This window comes from Tinamus guttatus, unplaced genomic scaffold (genome assembly GCF_059628265.1).
Source record: "Tinamus guttatus ecotype Peru unplaced genomic scaffold, ASM5962826v1 Tinamus_guttatus_pri_ptg001602l, whole genome shotgun sequence".
Classification (NCBI taxonomy): Eukaryota; Metazoa; Chordata; class Aves; order Tinamiformes; family Tinamidae; genus Tinamus; species Tinamus guttatus.
In genome coordinates this window covers 3875691-3896623 of record NW_028290136.1, presented here as the reverse complement: position 1 = coordinate 3896623, position 20933 = coordinate 3875691, and the positions used below count along the sequence as shown (strand labels likewise).

The 20933-nt window shown below is 40.9% G+C and overlaps 1 protein-coding gene across 1 annotated transcript in view; it reads left to right on the top strand.

Moving 5' to 3' along the window:
• The window catches only part of BACE2 (beta-secretase 2), a 44056-nt gene that overhangs the window by 7912 nt on the left and 15211 nt on the right, over positions 1–20933 (top strand). Inside the window, exons 2-4 of the mRNA XM_088539359.1 lie at positions 11484–11572; positions 18491–18707; positions 20201–20329. Coding sequence (XP_088395485.1) covers positions 11484–11572; positions 18491–18707; positions 20201–20329 — 435 coding nt within the window. The remainder of the gene's footprint in view (positions 1–11483; positions 11573–18490; positions 18708–20200; positions 20330–20933) is intronic.

Below are 20933 nucleotides of genomic sequence, written 5' to 3'. Positions count from 1 at the left end.
TTCTGAAATTCCATTATGATACCTGTAGATACAGAAACCATGACTGCCAGTGTTTGCAGCATGAAAAATTAATAATAGTAGCATCTTTTCAAGACATGGCGTGCTATAGCAATTTAGAAGGTCTTCAGGGCAGTATTATCACACCGCTCAAGCATGGTGCGGAAAGAACTGTATTTTCTTACACTTCACTGTCTATAGGTTTCTGTTACATATAAAAGGGAAATGTTAGGTGTGTCAGAAAACGATTCATCAGTCCTGCTGGTATTTTTATATGACTAAAAAGATCTCCTTTTATTTTCCCTCCCCCCTTCTCAGTAACTCTCGAGTTGCAAATAAGACAGAGGTGTCCAAAGGTGCTCACACTTTTTAGAAGTTTGAGAAATAGTATAGCACGATAGCACCTGATGCAGTCGCAGTGCTTCAGTTTATCTGCTGCAGAAGGATCTTCTCATTACTTCATGGATGCAAAGTCCTCTGGGGAATAACACAAACATTTCACATGATGCAAAGTGCTAGATTTTGGCATTTGGACTGCTGAGATAACTAATGCGTGGAGGGAAAAAATCAGAAAATTTCTCAACAGCAGCAGTCATGAGTGCTGCAGAGTTACATGTTCTAGCTAAAGTTGATGTTTATTTGCCCTCAGCTGATTCTTCATAATTGGCCTTTTATTTACAAGTGGCTAAATACAAGTGGTGCTAGCTATGATTTTTTTTGTTCAGGTTTGGAAACTTTCTTCACACATGTAGTGTGCACTTCAACACTTGCTGTTGCTGATAGCCAAAACTTCCAGAATTCAGAGTGAGCATCATAACCTTCAGTGTACAGACAGTGTTGTCCATGTACTAGCTGCAAGGAAAAGCTGTGGAGTTGGGAACTGCTGTGATGCCAATAGCACACGATGGAGGTTAACTCCTGGCTGCAGTACATAGTCCATCCTGTGTGTTGACCAATACTGGTACGTCTGAATAGCAGGAAACACCAGACTTTGTCAGCCCGAGAGAATAAAGAAGTCTTAACTTCCTGCCCTACAAACTCAGCCCGGTATCTGAAAATAGAGCTGTGTTCTTGCAAGCCTCTGCGCTCTCCTGTGTAATCAAGATTTTTATAGTGGAACTTAGTTAACAGTTGTAATGATATATGAGCCACAGGCAAAGCTGGTTCATTTCCCAGAGCTGCTGCCTCTACAGTATTAGCCTGGGTAAAGAGAGTAAAGTGTGCATGTTTAAAAAGGGGAGAGAGAAATAAATGAGCCCAGTAGCAGGGGACCAACACTGCACCTTTTTTTAAAAAAAAAGTCATATCTCATTTCATTTGAAAATTAGATCTGCCTTTTAAATTGCTCTGCCATTTTTTTTAAGTAAAAATGGTAGAATAAATAGATTTTTCTTATTTCTAATAAATCGGACATGTTATTGTGAAATTGCTCAGCAGCTCCCCTGTCCCCTGACCATATATAGCCCTTCCTAGTATTTTGGAGTGGAAATCTGGTTTCTGTGTATGCCTTTGAACTCTGCTATATTCTTCTGAGAAATACTCATGATAACAATCAAATTTTGCTCTTTGGCAATATCCTAGGTAGGTCAGGTAGAATGAGAATCAAATGCCTTTTGCCTGGTGTATTCCCTTTATTAATTACCAGGGAGATGAAAACAATGCAGGGACCAGCCTCTTCTGCTCCTGAGGTTGAGACACCCCCATTTAGCAAGGCAAAATACTGTCAAAGCTACCTTACGTTAAAATATTAACAGTGCTGCAAGTCCAGTCCAGAAGAACTAACATTTTTATAGGAGAAATCATGACTTGAAATATGGGGAGTTGCATAGTTGATTTTCTGAAGAGAGCTGTAGTTGCCTGTAGTTGCCTCTACCCCCAATAGTGTTGGCTAATCCAGGAACCTCAGAGTGCAAACATGAGACTCTAGCTTGTTTTTTCTTGTCTCCAGGAGGGAGAACCTGTCCGTACAACCTTGAACTCCAGTGGCGAGGCAGGGATTCTCGTTTCAGCTTCTCCATTAGTATCCCCTTTTGGGAGAGGGTTGTTGTTTTCACCTTTCCAGTGGGTAGACAGAGGAAAATGCAAATCAGACAACGCTGGTCTGCTTTGTTTTTGCTGTGGTGTTTCAGGAGAATGGACGGAAAGTGCTGTATAAGCACTCAACGTTCACCGGTAAGAAGAGCCCTACGAACAATTAAGCAAGACCTTTCTGAAGCCAGTCAGTAAGTGCGGCTCAAACCACATGTTAATGAGCAGCCCTATCGTGTTGTTACAGCACCTCGGAGGAGATGAGTGCGTTCAGGAGAGAACAGTTCAACCTCATGTGTCAGCGTTGCCCTTCCATCACCTTGTCTTCTCACAGCTCACCAAGCTCTGAAAAGCCTTTGCTAACAAACATCTGTCTCCAAAACTAACATCCTGACAGAGGGGGAGAAAAGCTTGAGAAGACTCACGTTGCCAGCAAGAGTGAATTGATGGGGAGAGGAGAGGGAAGAAGGTCTGAATTTTGAGGTCAGGCCTGGCACATAGCATCCTCAAAACACAGGCTTTTCTCACTGCTGTTCTGCAAACTTCCTTTTCCCCTAAGCTGTCAGCAAAGTGTAGCCTTTTCCAAAGTTAATAGTTTCCTTCAAAAACTTCTCAAATATTGAGGGAGCAGCTTTGACACTTAGTTGCACATCCCTAGTGCAATTTAAAGTACAGAGCTTAATTTAAATTTGAGATCCAAGTTCACATTTGGCACGAGAGTCCCTTTCAGTGGACATGCAACACAGGAGTGTTTCTCCCCTGAGACTGTTTCTTCTCTGGCAGGCTCCTGCCAGGTCTGCCCGCTGCGGAGAAGCTGAGGCTCCTACAGTGTCTTTGGCACAAGGGAGATGATTGACAAAGATGAGACATGGACACTGGGTGCCTCCTCTCCTGCACTCAGGAGTGCTAGGAATGGATTTTGAAGCTGTACTGAAGTTTGACATGCAGCCTTTGCTTAATCCCATTCCTGCATGGCGCGGTAAGCCTGGACAATGACTTATGCTGTAGCAGCTCGAGAAAGGCTTCAAGATTAGTCAGTTCAAGCCTCCCTGACTTTGCTTAGTTACAGCGTAGCTCTGTGGAAATGTGTAAACAGTTTCCGTGTTAGCACTACTGCAGATGGAGGGTTGTTTCCTCATTTCAAAATGATTTTTTACAGTGCATGAATCCCGAAGATAGGTAAAGAATAGGAAATAACTCAAGGTGCACCTTTTTTTTTTTTTCCAAATAGCAGTTTCTCTCATTTTAATGAACAGTGAAGCTAAAGAAAAGGGTGACCTGACAAAATAAATTGGAAGCTAATTTTGGAGAGCAAAAGCTTAAGAAAATTGAAATTCTGAACTGTATGCAGCTTCCAACTGTACTCATTCACTGGGTATAATGTATTAACATAGGCTTACTGATCTCATTTCCTTTTTTTAAAAAAAAAAAAGCAAAGCAAAAAAATAACAAAAACCCCAAAGCCCTGCATGCTGTATTCAGTCAACCTTTTCTGCTGTTTTCCTAAGAAACTTTAAAATGGTTTGACATGGAACTATGGTTTTTGGAAGAAATCCTGGAAAACAGAACAGACATAACAAACATTTCACCTAACACCTGAAGTGGATTTCTCCTTTTTTTCAGTCAGATGGTTGTTGTCTTTTTTACTGAGAAAGTTTAGCTTCACGTCAGCCGAACCACGAACCAGCCAGACAGTGTTTATACCTCAGGTATGAGGGTGGACGGGCTGTGGTTACTCACAAGGGTGCACGTGCACCGAGCTTCGCTGAGGGCAGCTACCTGTTTATCGCATGCTCATGTTTTGCATGTCCTTGTACTGTGAACCACAGCTTGTGTTTCTCTTTTCCCCCTCCCAGCAGCGCTATAAGCTGTCACTGCCGCCAGCTCCTTGTGCAGAGCCCATAGCTCCATGTTGGAATTGCCTCTGCTTTCAAGGCCTCGAAAGCCACCAAGCCGCAGCTCTGCTCCACGGTGGCTGCACGGGCGGGTTTCCAAGCAAGGAAGAGGTTTCGGTTCAGTTTCCACTGTGAAATTCACACTGGCAATTGGGACCATCTCTCTGAGAATTGGGCTGGCAGGAGAGAGAGACACTAATTCAGGCAGGGAATTTGGAGGTGGGCTGTCCCTATATGCAGAGGCTGAGTGGGCAGCGGAAGCCTCATGAGTCTTGCAGTTCAGCATGAGAGTTGGTCCCAGGACATCCTGGTATGATCTCCCTCATCTCGTCAGTGCTGTCCTGTGATTAGTGGGAAATGGATGGATTTAATTCCTATACATCTCTTTACAGGTGGAAACTTGCCCTGTGCATACTTATGTGCAAATGTCTGATGTCTTCTGTGTTCATTTTTAACTTTCAGCTGTTGTATTTTTTTTAATCTTCCATTTATCCCAGCATGCAGTAACCTACCAATTCAAGAAGGCATTTACTATAGACATAGTAAGTACATAGATTTCCCTCACTCCATTCTTGTGAGTGCTTCAGCACCTTGCTGCTCTTAGTAAGAAGCGACTCTCTATATCAACACTGGCATTGCAGGTTAACCTGGCAAGTGAAAGGCTGAGCAAAGATAGCAGGTAGCTCACACAACATGGTCCCTTTTTTTTCCCTAAAAACTGTGGCTCTTGAGGGTCTCTGCAACTGTTAGAAGATTATCACTGGTTTCTCGTGACTACTCAAACTAAGCCCAGCCTTCTGATGCTTATTTATGGACAAGTTCTTTTTTTTTTCCCTAAACCTCTAGATTATTGTTATTGCAGAACTTTAATCCAAGTTTTCCTTAAGACACAATGCCTCTAACAGGGCACTGCTTCAGTTCAAGGTGAACTAGGCTGTTACTTCACAAATCTACATTCTCTGTCTGCTGCTGTGGGTGTGCGGCTGTGGCAAGGGAGAGGGACTTGTGTCTGGGGGAAAAAAAAAAAAGTAGTTAATCTGCTCTGAGAAGGCAATGAGACAAAATTGCTATGTTTCACACAGCTCTAAGATAAACAAGTAATAGCTCATGTTCAACAGCAAAGCATGTTCATATACCATGAATAGGATGGATGTGTTATATGATAAATCTAGACACAGCGAATAAATTTCAGCTTGAAAAATAAGATACCACATGAGACAGCATGTGCAGAAGGAATGTTAATGTTTAGGAAACTGAAGGAATTGGCAGAAAGGAGAGCGCAGAAATGAAGAATAGATATTTTGCTTTGTTACCAGGATTGATTGTCTGACTACTTTTTTGTCTTTAAACCATAATAGCCTTCCCTTATTGTCAAAATGATAATATATATAAAGCACTTCCTGTAATATTTCTTTTCAAAAAGACCATTCATCAGTCCCAGAGTTAGATGCTCATATTTCAACTTACAATTTAGTTTAGCAAGTTTATACTTCAGAGCAATCACTCATGTTTAGCATTTGTATTTTTAATGCAAATCTCAGCTACTGGAGCACACCGTGTTCTTGGGTGGATATAGATTGACTAATCCAGGTAGCACTTTTACCTGCTGGCAAAGAAAGAGATTGCTGCTTTTCAGAGGAAAAGGGGGGTTCTTCCACTCCAGTGCTCCAATTCATAAAGACACTGAGGGCAAAAGTGACTGCCCTCTGTGAGGCCCAGTGCAGGTGTGAGAATATCCAGTGATATATGTGTGTTTTGGGGGTGGGGAAGGAGTGGACATAAGGGCAGGCAAACACAGGAGCAAGTCCTCAGGCTTGAAACCAACTGAATATATGATGAGGGAGATGACAGCAAATGCCAAACACATTCTGGTGGGCTTGTTGTGCTTCAGTGCTGAAAAGTCTCCATTTACAATTTGTTCATCTGCATATCCCAGAATCTACAAACACACCACACTCTCTCTATCAAGCCTCAGTTGTTGCCAAAGCAGAAGTTGTCATTTGTGATGTTCTTGACTTTCTTGTTTGGTCAAATTTTCATGCTGCAGTAAATCACCTTCCCCTGTGCCCTAAGCATGACGTCGCAATGAAACGTTTGGCACCACCTGCTTAATAAACTGCGTTAGGAAATCATTAATCTCTGTTGTCTTTTTGTCACGCAGCTTCTCTTATCTCAGCTGCATATTTAAACTTTACCTACCACTGTGGGAGGTATTTTGGGGGAAGTAGCAAAGATTTCTCATATGAACTGACCATAGCAAATTCTCCTTCCCACTTCCATGAAACCATCAGGGCTCCTCCTTTCCTCCTTCCCGGAGGTTAAGTATCATGTAGTTCAAATTGCAGAGAGGCATTTGGTTCTGAGAAGTCTTTCTCCATTGTCAGCAGTGGCCACAGAGCTGTCATGCAAAGATCTCTGCTGTTCTGTGGGTTCCCCAGCTGGCTGCAGTAGGGAGGATGGAGCAGCTGTAGTTTGGGAACTGCCTAAGAGAGGAGAAAAATCCAAGAGCCTCCTACAGGCCCCAACGTTCTGTCCTTTTGTACAGACTGACCAACTGTTACCTCTTTTTTTGGTTCAATCTTACCTTCTTGGCCATGGCTAGCAAAATACATCTCATGCTGTAAGTGAGTGTGTGTCTTTATGGAGGTTTTTTTTTTCAGTTTATGCGTAGATGATCCTGTAAGTAGTACACAATTACTCTATGTTTAAAAAGCCACTAAATATTTTAACGTTATTAACTTGTAGAAACAAATTGCTGAAAGAACCTGACCAACTATGCCAATAATAACATGAAAGAGCTATGGCCAAACACAGCATAAAGTTGCTAGAGTGTTTTCCATGTGACGGTGGCAAACAGTTCTTGCCAGATGGGCTGATAATATAATTAGAATTTGTTGTGTTAAATGAGGCAGTATTTAAATTGCCAACTAATTTTCTTTCTATTAACCATCTTAAAAAAAAGAAGAGCTGTTACCCAAATTATTTCCAGCTGCTAATCTCTAACAAGAAACCTCACACTTCTTTGCACCTTTTTTAAGCGCTGTCTAGCAAATTGCTTTCTGGAAGGGTTTATTATGTGTGGGACAAAATAAAAAAGAAGGGGAGTTAAGAGATTTTACGCATTCAGAGCTTTTTAGATGGGCTGCACTTCTGCAAAGACAGTGCATCATGATGTGTGCTAACAGCTCATGAGCCAGTAACGGGATGCTTCCTATTTATAGTCTCTAAACGTGGACGGAAAAACATTTTTACTTTGTGATAGTTCACTGTGTGGCGTACTCTATCAAGCAGAGTAGGACTATAAACCCTATTTTAAGTGTGTGCGTGGGAGAAATCATGAAAGCACAGCAGGACAAGATTTTGAATGGCATATGAATGTTAGTAATGTGGAACAATTGCTGTCTTTATTGGGGAAAGGAGAGAGGGGAAAAGAAAAGGGCGCTCTTGGGTCAAGTTAGAATCCTAGGGAAGGTATGATCATTTGTGGCTCTCCTGATGAACTCCTACAGAGCCAGCATCTTTGGTCTGCTGGCTTGTGCTGGGGAATTAGCAATTACCTATCATGGGGATTTTGATTGAACCCCGGAGTACACATAAGGCTGAATGAGATTGATTATTGTATTTACAGAGCTAACTGTGCAGATCTTATCCCCCTTTTTTTTTTCTCTGCTTCAGCTTAAGCAGAGATGAAGAACCAAATGCATTTTTTGAGTCTCGTTTCTTGTGTCCAGTGACGAATCTTTATTGCTCGACCTAAAAGCAGTATCCAGTGGGAATGGAATTGGGCCCATTAACTTGAAGAACCGTAGTGGATTTTTCCATGGATTAGTCTCTGGGTGGGGATGAAGATTATCACTAGCTCAGTGTAGGTTACCCAGGGAAGTGCATCAAAAGTAGCTGCACAGCAGGGTTGCATACAGGTCCTACGGTTGCACACCTGCGAAGGCTAGGTATGCTAAACCATGCAGAGAACTGCTTCAAAGAAATGCATCATGCACTTATACACCTCGTTTTTGTTTTTGTGTTTTCTGGAAGTTACCAAAAACTCCATCTGACCTCAATCAGGGAAGAAAAGCATTACTAAGTCTGAGCACAGTCACTAGGGTAGTAAAATCTGTCCCTGCTAGTGGATGCTGTTTGCCTCAAAAATTGAATGATTGCCACTTTTATCACTTTTCCTTGAAAATGGGGAGGAAGTGGCTTTCTGAAAGCACTGTGCATAGCTGCAGGTTGTTGATCACCAGGCAGCTAAATGAGGTGTAGCTAATGAGCAGTGTTGATGACGTTGCGCTGATGCTGCGCTGATGCTACTCCCTGTAACGAACAGATGGGGCCGGTGCTTCAACCACAGCTTTGCTGTGATAAAGCTTCGCTGAATGAAACAAGATGACAGATCAATAAACGACTATCTTCTGATGTTGAAATACAACAATTTTCAGCAATGGAAGCCTTAAAAATTAAAGACAAACTGGTAAGGTCGTTACTGGGGCAGGACAGTGCGCAGTAAGTACTATTTGATGTTGGCTGTAAATCAAGCATTGGAAAGTTTGAGGGATCCTTGAACTATAGACAAGGAGTTTAATTTCTAGTTGGAATAAATCATTGCAACTATATTTTTTCAGCATCTCATCCCCTTTGAAGCAGAATAAAATATTTAAATGCATGGCCCAAGGAGACTTCTGCTTCCTTGTAGACATATTTCAGTGCTTCCAGTAAATGGTTTTTGATTTCTTTTTATGAGCAGAGCTTAATGGCACATGGATGGAGTGTCAACTTTCCTGTGTAAGCTGGCACGGCAGAAGTAGATGTACCTGTCTTGCTTGGTATCTTCATTAACTTCTTGTTAATAATCACACTATTTCTGTAGTAAATGTGTAAAAGAAAATAATCTCCAGGCATAGTAATAGGTGCAAAACCTATGTTCCACAGCTTTCCCTTCAGGGGAAAGATGGGTTTTTACGTCTTCTGTCTGCTTTCTGATGTATAGATCTGAAATTGAACTTGGAATCAACAGTAAAAAATAATAATAATAAAGAAAGAATCCCTAGGCTTTCCTTTTGTACATTAGAAGTCTAGAAAGTGAATGGAAAGTATCATAGTTTGTGATGGTTTTTAATGCTGTGCACATGATCAGTCAGCTATCTTTGGACAGGTTCTCCTTCACAGCCATATTCAGCTGTGTTGCTCTGGTCCTGGCTTTCGCAAAATCAGACTTCATCTGACGCTTTCTGACAAAATACAGTGATCACTAAATAATCAGCTCTAAATGACAGGAAATGATTCATTTTAGATGGCTGCAATACATCCAATAAACTGCTTTGCGTGTCTGAAAGCTGTGATTCACGATCCCTGATGCTTCATGGGGAGGCAGTGCAAGAGGATGCTACCGGCTCTCGCCTCTGCCTCTGTATTGGAGTCTACTGTCCCCATGGCAGAAAGACAGAGATGGAGAGAGATGTCCACTCTCTGCTGTAACAGTTCACAGCTCAAAGAACTCAGCTGAGCACTGATTTCAGTTTACATCAGTAAGCCAGGCTGCACAATGCAACGGTGGGTGTGTGGGCAGTCTGCGTATTTGGCTCTGTTTCCTAGGGCAGTGGGACAGGAGTCGCTTTCTGTCCTGTCATTCGCCCGGAGCAGCAGTATTAAATTGCCAACACACTGCATGAATAAAGCAGGCCTTGGTGGTGACAGCAGGAAAGTGGTTCCTAATGAGACATGAAGGCGCTCAAGAAAATTCAGCCTGAAAAGGTGAAGGAGAGAGCGAGAGACGCTGCGAGCGCCATTAAGTTATACCCGCCCCAGAAGGATCCGCTGATCAGTGGCGCTATTGTGGGGACTACAATAAATCTGTGTCCCCCTCGGCTGCCTGCATCTCATTAGGCACAAGCGGGCGGCCGCAGAATGTCACCCTCAATAGCGGCTTGTCGTGGGCAAGCTGCCACCCGCCGACATAGGCTGGGCCAGACGCCCTGGCTTGGGGTGGAGTTTTTGTGTCTGGTTGGTTGGGATCTTTTTAAGTCCTCCTCCACGTATGGTGTCATGCATCTTACTGAAGCTACAGCCACACCTGCATGTGTTTATGCTGCTGATGTATAGTGCCCATTCCTAAAACATCACTGACTGCCCTATGGATGCTAATTAATTTAAGCCCTGCAGCAGCCCTTTGAGTGACTTCTGTTGGTTCACATAGATGCACACATTGCGCATTGCAAAGCTGCTCTTTGTTATGTATTTTTAAAACATTCCTCTCTCAGAGATAGAAAAAAAAATGTTCTTTGTTGGGAACTTGACAAAATGTTAGGGTTGGACTCAAGTCACTGAAATGTTAGGGTTAGTCAAGTGTTAGTCAAAGTCAAATGTTAGACTCAAATCCAAGGCTCGATGCGGGCCACTGCAGTGGTTGTTCTGAGCTGGATGCAAACTGTGGTGTGCCAGGCCTGGTGTCTTCTTCCCTCGCACAGGAATCATAGTCAGTTTAGGTCAGTCTGAGACCACTGAAAGAGGCAAACATCCGTTTCCAGCCTCTGCTTCTGCCATCTCTTTGGAAGTTACTCTCTGACCTGACAGATTACAGTTTTGTCCTGTTGTTTTGTTGTTGTTGTTGTTTTGGGGTTTTGTGGATTTTTTTTTTCTTTTTTTTGTGGTAATGGTAGGTCAGGAAGCTGATTTGATTTGCTGTACGGACACATGAGAACTAGAGCTAGAGTTTGTGCCAAAAAGCCATGGGAAGCATCCAGCCAAGAGCAGAGGAAAAAAGATGTGGCCACTGCTTTTGGTAGTAGTGTAGTCTGTGACTGGCATAAATTATCACTGAGGAACACCCTCCAGCTGCAGTTCCAAGGTGGCTTAAAGCCAGCACTGCCGCTGAAAGCAGTGATCCTGCTGCTGTGGTCACCTGGCCTGGGAAACTGGGCCAAATGTGGAAAGAGGAGGAGAAGGGGGACAATTTGTGTGTGTGTGTGTGTGTGTGTGTTTTTTTTTTTTTTTTCTTAGGCAATTTTTGGCCTAAATCACCTTCCCACTTAACTGAAAGAGTGACCCACTTTTAGGCCATGTCTCGATCGGTGCTTTTCACAGGGCTTAGCAAGACGTAAAGGCAGGGCAGGCTGCGGCGGGTTGCTGGGGCTGGCAGCGAGCTGTGCGACACTGCGATGCGGCCCAAGCCACCGCGCTGCTCCGTGTTTCCTACAGCTTCTGCTCACACTCGGTCCGCTGCACGGAAACCTCACAAGCTCTAATGCAAGCAAGGATTTAAACACTGGTGTGCGTCCCAGGGCAGCCGCATTCCTGAGACACAGGAATTGGGCCAACAAGAAGCTTGACATGATCGTGAGCTCAGCTGCTGTGTGAATGCAGGGGTTGAGGGTTTTCACCCTTCCCTGAACGTGACTGTATTTCATTATAATCAGCTATTTAAAGGTCACAGCAGCATAACTTTCCCAACAATTACACTATTTATTTTCCATGGCAATATTTTTTCTGCATTTTTTAAACAGAAGGTATTTGTTTGTTTGCTTACCTGAATATGAAAACCACCTCTCCTTTCTTCTATTTTGGCAGTTAAATATTCTGGTTGACACTGGAAGCAGTAATTTTGCTGTAGCAGGTGCACCTGATGCTGATGTCACCTCCTACTTCAATCCAGAGCTGTAAGTACCTGTTTTGCACACCCTGATGGGATAGGATGTCTTGTAGATTCTGACTGCTTGTAAAAGTGGATGGTAAGGCAGTTCTTGGGACTTCTGTGACATCCTGTGAGAGTGATTCACCTAATTCAGTGAAACTGAATGAAATGATGATTAGAGCTGGGGAAAAAAATAGAGAGGAAGAGAACAGAGTAAAAATCAGATTCAGCTAGTGTGGAACATTTGTAAGCCAATTAGTCTTAAAGAAAGTTAAAATTCATATTATTTTTGTTTAAAAGTAACTAATTAAAAAGCATTAATTGATTTTGTTACTTGACAAATGAGTTTGTCCAAAAGCAGTACCAGTCATTCTAAAACTAATTGCTGTTTAGTCTGGTCAATGACCTCCATCAGTCAGCAACCCAGGCAAGATCCTGTGCTATATCTGGCTGTTTATGCTATCTGACTTACTTACTGGCTTTGGTGCCTGCTATGCACAAGATTTTCTGTATTCAGCATGAACTGGCATTAGTCACAATGAAACACAGCTTTTCTTACCTGGATCATTCTCCCTTCTTTCTACTTTCCTTTCTGTCTTCTCTAGTTTCAGTTGTTCTAAGTAAATTTCTTCAATGAAAAGAAGTGTCTTTTTCACTGATGCGTATGGATAAAGATGTGTAGAGGACTGAGAGACTGGAGAGCACTTCCATTCTTGTTATCTCTTTATATATTTTAGCATGAACTTTGGCTTTATTTTTTTTTCTGATAAGATGCACCAAGAATGGAAGAAAAGCCATTAAAAGACAGGCTTTTTAGAGTAGCCTAACTTCCTGTCCAATATTCACATGCTAATGGGGGTGCCTCACAGCTCCCCCAGAGATGACATAGGCCTGTAAAGTCCAGAACTTGAATTTGAAGACTATTTCTGCATGTCTGCAGAGTTTTACTATCCCTTTCCAAAGGGATATAAAATGCATGTTAACTATCCCTTTCCAAAGATAGTGGCTATGAGAAAACTTAATTGCCAACAAATAAAAGCACATTTTTCCTTCTCCCCTTTCTCTTCAGTGACATTCTTTTGTGTGTAAAAATGGAGCTGAGAAAGGCTGCACAAATCACTCAGAGGTTACAGAATTATATCAGTGTTCCCCGTGTGGTGTGTTTTGAAAACTTTGGTATGAAATTAACAATGAAACCTTGAAATTTAGGCCCTGAGAAGTTAAGAGTACTTTATCAAAAGATTCCGCAAAACTCAAGTAATAATAACCGAGAGAAGCAATTGTTAGTTTGGGTTGGACTGATGGAGAACTAGGATGTGCTCAGAATAAAGTGAAGCCATTAGCATGCATGAACCTGTCTGCATCCTACTTCTTCTGTGTCAAATACTTTAAGCATAATCGTCATCTAGGAAAGATCTTGGCCCCTCCAAATGGATGAGTGATTTCACAAATGCTTTTTGTAAGGAACCTCTACACATCATCTCGTACAAATCCTCACTGAGGCAGAACTGTCACCCAGTGAGATCAACTGTGGCTTCATCCAGCCAAATTCTGTTAACCTCCAAGGATAGTGAATCCATGATCTCTCTGGGCAGTGTGTTTCAGCGCTACAGTGCTCTCCTGGTGAGAAAGCATTTCCTCACGTCCAACATAAACATCCTAAAGTGTAATTCATGGATGTTTCCCTTTGTTTTATTATGGCACTACTGAGAAAAATGCAGTTCTGTCATCTTTGTAACTATCATCAAGTACTCGTAGATTATTATTACATCTCCTGTTAACATCTTTTTTGCAAAACTGAAGCTGAGCTCCTGTCAGCCTCTCCTCACAAATCCTGACCTATTTCATAGCTCTTTCACTTCACTTTCACAAAGCTCTTCACTGCTTTTGAACTGGGTTGTTACAAGTGGGCACAGAACTTTGGATGCTGAGCAGAGGAGAGTAACTAACTTCCTTGGATACATTATCCATGGCCCTACAAATGCAGCCCGCATTAGGGTTTGCTGTATGTATAGAGCAACTACTCTGCTGGCTCTTATTCAGTGTGATGTCCACCATAACTGCAAGTTATTTCAGTTGCTTTCCAACCTGTCCTAGAGCATGGAGTTGTTCCACATCAGCTGCATAATCCTATGCTTCTTGCTGGATGACATGAGTTTACCTTTGGCCCAGTCCTCCCATTTTTCATGGCCCCTCTAGAATGAAGCTTTGCCATTCAGCATGTTAACCATTTCACTTAATTTGGTGACTTGGGCAAGTCTGCTGGGGGTGCATACTGTCCATCCTCCAGGTTGCTGAAGATGTTAAACAATTTTCTCTCTGGTAACTGTGCCTGGGGAACTCTGCTTATTACTCTGCCACCTCAACATTGTGTTTGGTTGGTATCCTTTGAGTCCAGTGGCCCAGCCAATTTCCAACCTACCAAGCAGTCTGTTCTTCCAGCCCCAGCATCCTCAGCTTCCGAGTGGGAATGCTGCAGGAGATGATGTCAAAAGCCTTACTAAAGCTGGGATGTTCTACAGTTCCTCACCCATCATGCATCTAGCCAGTCTCTTGTAGATGGCAGAGAGTCTTGACAAGGATTATTTGCCTGGGAAAAAAATCCTTGCTTTGTTTTCCTGATAAACTTCCATCCTTCGCATGCTTGGGAACAGATTTATTCTCTGTGATTATACCCGAGCTGAGGTGAATCTGAGTGGCCTGTAAAAAGGGTCCTTGGACCCTTTTTTTTTTGTGAGGGGCAATGGGCCCAATGAAACCTCTTCCTCAGTAGTCAGGGATGTCCCCTAATTGCCATGACTTTGCATAGATGATAGACAGGCACCTTGCTATGACATTGGCCAGCTATGTAAAATGACTTAAGAATGATCATTACCATGTGTAGATGAGATGAAATGAGCTACACTTTTCCTCTGTGGTATGTGGAACACCTCAAAATCATAAAGATGTCTCCTCTCATTTGGTAAAAATTCCCACAGTTTCTCTGCCATCATCATGAAGTGTTTCCATATCAAGGTCATCAACTGCAAATTGAAAGCAAGACCAAAAAAGGATTAGTAATTTGTTAAATTAATAGAACTGTTAGGGCAGGATTATAGATGTTTCCTTATTAGAATATTAATATTGTGTTAGCGAAACACAGTGATGAGTCTGAATTTCCTAATCGTGAGCTGGTAAGTTAATTTCAACTCAAATTATAGTAAATTACATGCATGATTGATTTTGGACTGAAATTAAGAAGTTTTTGCACAGGAAAGATGTTAGCTGTTTCAGAATTTCAAGAAAGATGGAGAGGGTAGGTTACTGAAAAAGTGCCTTTCCTGTGCAATTTAGGGACACAAAGCCAGTTGACTAAATGATGTGATGTGTGATGCTTTTGTATCATATAATTCCATTGTTTAGTTATCTGGATCTTTGTGCACAAACCAAGTAAAACTGTTGTCATTTCTTTAATGTCAGTGGCCATATGTCTTTTCTGTTCGTCTGGAATTAATTCATTACTTGGATTTGTGAGTTGTTCTGACAAATTTTGCTGTGAAAAGTTCTAAGATCATCACATCTGCTGTGATGATCATGGCCTATAAGTTACCATCCTATATAAGGTTTTTGGTAATGGCATATTTTTCTTTTTAAACTGAAAAGAAAAAAATCATAGTTTCTGTTTCTCAAACTGTTCAAAATAACAAGTAGTTTTTGTGGCATATGCTATTTATGGTTATTTAAACTGATGTGTAAAGCTGTTTTCATACTTGAAACTAAATAATCTTTGATGGTGCAAGTATGTGAATGAAAGAAATACTTACAGGCTTGATTTCAAGCAACAGTACTGTTTCACGTAAATACCACTGCCTCATGAGCAAGTTTCAAGAACTATCTGCAGTTGATCATTCTGTGAGATAAAAGAGTAAAAAATTATGAGTAATTGAGATAATACAATAAAGATTGTATGAGCAAACAAAAGTAAGCCCTCGTTTGCAGTATGTTCATGCAAATTCGTTGTGGTTCACTGTACAGTTATTTTTGTTTGGGGTGAATAGTAAACTTGTTTCAGAGCCCCTGCAAATTAGGTGAGACTTCTTGGTTAAAAATCAGTAATTTATTTTTTGGAATAGTTTTCAGACAACTAGGTATTTGGCCTTGAATTACTTACTTCGTGTTGTCTATCATTATTAAGATTATTAAGTTTTTTAAGTCTATCACTTTTTCTCTCTTCACCTTTGCCATCTATGCAGACATTGATTTGCTGCTTAGGAAAATCTGGGGCGACAACTGATCTGGGAGAGAGTGGAATTAAGAAGGAAGTCTTTTTTGTTGTTGTTTGGTGGGATCACCCAGGACTTTGGCAGGACTTTCTGCATAGGGGATTTACCGTTCCCATGTGGAACTTCCTTCGAATGCAGAATGGTATTAGAAATAACACTGTGCCTGTGTTCAGTGCTACCGTCAGGTACGAAGGAGTAACTGAGTGAGAAAATGAACTTGCTGCTAGTTATCTCACTTGAGATTCAAGAGGTTTGAGGTCTAAGAACCACTGGAAGGTAGTGACCAGTAAGGAGAGGGAGAAAGGATTAGTGGTACAAGAGCACTGTAATCTCTTAGGCCCTTTTCTTTTCCTGTGGTATAGGTACACTCTTTCCTGCCAGAAGAGTAGAATTTCATATTTTCTTATCATCACCAAATCAGATTGCTTAGATTTTTTTTTGTGCTGTGTGTTTCTGCTTTAGAACGCTCAAGCCATGAATTAGAACAAGTCTCTAGTTTCGACCTCCAAAGAAGTTTTCTTTTGGATTGGTCAGGTGGACAAACATGTGCTGATTACAGTCGAGAAGATGGAGCAGGAAATGCTGTTTTTGCAAAACAGAATATAATTACTGTCATGAGAATCATGTGAGATCCTTTCCCATACCAGGAATTCCTCTCCTTGAAGTAAATAACAAGGTCTGCTTTTAGACAGGACTTTTGTGTGCTTGATGACTGTCATCCTACCCATTTCTACCGATGGAGAAGCTGAGGCACAGAGGGTGACGAAGAAACTTGTCCTGTCTTTCTATAGCTCACAGCAGTACTGGGAGCTAAACCCGGTCTTTCCATTTGCTCTTTCAGAGCCTGGTGCTGTTAGTGCCAAGAGAAGAGCTTTGTGCCACTTCCCTTGCTATTCATGCGGAGTTTGTAATTCCCAGATTTGCTTCACTTTATTCTCCCAGTTCTCCCCTTTGTCTCTCATTTTAGATGTTTCTTCTTCTATTGAACATTCAGACACTTTTCTTCATGAACAGCCCTGTGTTTTCCCTTCCTTTCTGCTGTCCTCTCAGTTTCTATTATGTAGCTAATTATTCAGGCTCTATTTGAATTATAAAATGTACTGTCAGACCTTGTCTTAGTATCACAGTGGTGCTCTGAAGACTCAGACTGAGCAGCAATGTCCCTGTGTCTAGGTGTCATACAAACGGCAGACTTTTGCAGAAAATTTAAAGGGCAATAGCAAAAGCAGTGACTGGTACAAATAATAGCAGTATCTCCGTAATTCACTCCTTTTAAAATATAATCTCTGTGGCCTGTTGCCTCATTTGTTTCTGCTGTCTAGGATGCTTTAAGATGCTGGCTCGTGAATCCCTTGAATGGTTAGGTGCTGGAAATATCAAGAACTAATTAGGAAAGTAGCCTGGCCTTTTATTCCTTATCTCCCCCACCTCTGCATCTAGAAAGAGTTGGCATAGCTCATATGGCCTAACTGTTGAGTCAAAGTGTGTTCAAATGAGTTTGAAGTTGCCATATTGCCACTGAAAGATTATCAGCCCTGTGATAGGCATTATCACAGTAACTTTAATCTGGTGAGCTCAGGTGGAGGTGAACGAAGCTACTGCAGTGTGTGCTCCAGGACGAGCTGGCTCCCCAGGTCAGTCGCTGTCAGCAGGCCTGAATCGCCTGTGCTCTAACTTCCCGTCTCCATGGCTGTTCCTGTCAAAGCAGCTCTTGGGTTAAAACTGGCTTCCTGCACTGTAATCGCCCGCGCTTGTATTGTTTTACACACGTGTAAAAGATGTTATTATGAAACTACTTTAGTCTGCTGATTTTAAAATTTACTTTTACAAAGGCTGTCAAGCTACAAGCCTGTTCTGATGAACCAAATATTTTCATTTGTCTATTTAAAAGGAGAAACTGCGTGCCAAGTGATGTGACCCAAGTTAGTTTACAAGGAATGTAGGAGTTCTGGAGTGGCATGCATTCCGGAGGATTGATATGTTTATACTACAGATTTGAAAATTAAAAAAGCTATGGATTACTTTTTCTAATGTTTTTATTAAGCTTTCCACACAACATTCTCTTTAGTGTGCCATACTTAATTGCTTTTTTGCTTTTGCTGCTCTGATCCATTGGGGACTTTTCCTTTCCTTCTACCCAGTTTGTTGACAATCATCCTACAGACATTCATTTATTATATCCAATTTACTTCATTGTAGACAAACCGAACTGCAGATCGATAAGATATGTACTAGTGCTGTTGCTCACAATAGCAATCCAGTTTATGCAACATGCAGTTTTAATAATATCAATGAGGTGTTATTATAAAGCTGTTCAGTTAGCTTGGCATTTCAGTTTTAGACGTGAATTCAGAAGCTTTTCAGTTCCTTAGCATCACTTACTACATTCCATTCCCATTTTAATGGGAGCTGAGTCAGGGATGCATTGCAGTACATGGCATAGTACTACAGATTTAAAAAAAAAGACACATATTGTGAAGATTTGAACAGAGGCTCAAGATTTTTTATTATCCTTTCTTGCTGCTCTTACAGTCTTTCCCATTGCCTCTGTGAGTATATGGGATTGACTTTGCAGGCTTCACTGTTTTTCCCATGCAGGGAAAATAAAGACTGAACAGTACTTGATTGTCTTGCATTGCAAATGAACAGCTCATGCATGAGTGTGTCTTTTCCTTTTAAAGGTCAAGTACATATAAGTCTCAAGGAATTGATGTCACAGTTAAGTACACTCAAGGAAGCTGGACTGGAACGCTAGGTACAGATGTCATTACAATCCCGAAAGGAATCAATGGCAGCTACACTATCAACATTGCTACCATTTTTGAATCAGAGAATTTCTTCTTGCCAGGGGTTAAATGGCAGGGGATTCTTGGTCTTGCCTATGATGCCTTAGCCAAGGTAAGTCATCCTTTCCCCAGCTTTTGTTTTTCACAATGACAATAAATAGAAATCAAAATTTTAAGGTAAAGAAGACAAATGATTTGTCACTGTTGGACTTCTCCCTTGCAATCACTCTTTACTAAGGACCTTTTCTGTTTGATAAATTCAAGAAAGAAAAAAAAAGAGGGGAGAGGTGTGTGATGATACAGGAGTCCCAGATGAGGTGCTCAAGTTCTAGCTCATCTGGAATGAACAAGCTTTTATATAGCTCTTCAGAGTACCAAAGTATAGGAGTAAAGGTTACCAGACTTCTATTACATGTGTGCAGGGCATTTATTACGGCTCTAAATAGCTCCCTCAAGACTTGTCAAAGGACTGATGAACTTATCTGGCAAAGTCCCTGGCAGCTCATTCTACAACATTCTTCATACATATAATAAAAGTTGAGATTGAGAGCACATGAGGATAATTTCAGAACAAACATGAGCCATGGTGTTTTCATGAACATGTAATGAAATGTATCTGTTCTTAGGGAGGTAGCAAATTCAGGGATAAGTCTAAGTTAAAACTTTAAAATTCATAATCTAAAAATAATTCTTGTCTAAAACTGAAAATGTGACTGGAAGCCATGTAGTTGTTGCTCTCAACCTATGCAATAACTGTTCAAAAAATCCATAAATGGAGACATATGCAGGTAGAACAAGCAATTCAATACTGTCTCCTTACTCTAGAGTTAAAATGCTGTATTCAAGAGCTGTGTGATCATTGTATTGACTCCTGCCTTACTTACCGTCATGCATTGTCAGAGAATAGCTGCTTATCAAATTCTGGTTCTGGCAAACAGTGGCATTTATTTTTCTCTCTTTCTGAAAACGGAAGTGTTTTAGCTTCTGATGCTGCTTAGTACTTTGTGTAGTAAGAGCACTTAGCAAACTAACCGGTGTCTCTACATGTCACAACATATATCTGCACAGAAATCTGAATTACAAAGAAATCATAATACTTTAATAACTGCAAAGGCAAGCATGGCATATTCTGTAAGAGAGAAACTTGTTAGCAAATACGATCAATTGAAGTGAATGCTTTTATATTATGTCTTTTAAAAGAAAGAAGAGGAAATAATTGCTGTTGAATACCAAGTTTATTAGAATATTCTATTTTAAAAGTTGAAATTCCTCCCTATAAAATTCTGCCTTTTAACCACAGAAAGGTGGAAGGGGAATTTTTCACTGGTCTAATAACCCCAAGCTATTTCCAAGCAGCTGCATTCTTGGCAGAAGTTTCTGCCTGAACCACCTGTAACTTGTATTTGAAAGCTGTAATTAGAAAATACTGCGAGGAAGTGGTCAAGAATAAAAATATTTTAAAAAATAAAACAAGAAGTGTGAGGTTTTTTATAACATTATATTTATGATCATTATCACTTCATTGTGAGAAATTCAATTTACTTCTGCAGAGTGGTCGTGTTTGAATGATTTGCTCTTTTTGTTTTGTTTTTCAACATCCTCAAGCCTTCAAGTTCTGTGGAGACGTTCTTTGATTCTCTTGTGAGCCAAGCAAAGATTCCCAATGTCTTCTCCTTGCAGATGTGTGGTGTTGGACTGCCTGTTTCTGGAAGTGGTACCAACGGAGGTAGTCTTGTGGGTATCTGTCCATCTCAGAGGGAGAATGTATATTTGTTAATCTCTCCCCTACTACTAACGTACTTTTTCCAAATTTAATATTAGATATATTACATGCTTTCTAATTTTAAGGAAAAGGTCAGCATTTAGGCAAAATTCAATTTGCCTATTTGTCCTTTTTCTTTTTTTTCCTCTTAAGTTGGAGTAAATTTCTGCATTTAAACTTTGATTTTGATTTTAATAAAAAATGAAATGTTGTGGTGAATGCTCATACCTGACATGATTCCTTCAGGACAGATTCTGCAATCTTTTTCAAACTCAGGAGTGTTTTACTGAATTACTAAGCGTTCAAATGCATAAAAATGCAACAATATATGTTTTACATGAGGTAAAAGGCAAGGGAGAATCAAGACCCTTCTCTCTCTCCCTCTCCTCCTCTCTCCTTTTTTTTTTTTTTTAGACAATATACCAAAGGAAAGTGAAGACTAAATCTTCCAAATTTTCCTCTTGTTATTAGGAGAGTTATTGCATCGGTTTTAGTGAAACCAAGAATTGGCCTGCATTTATCTGGGAACATGATTTTACTTTCTGAATTTTGCTGAAACAAGCATATCAGCCCAGG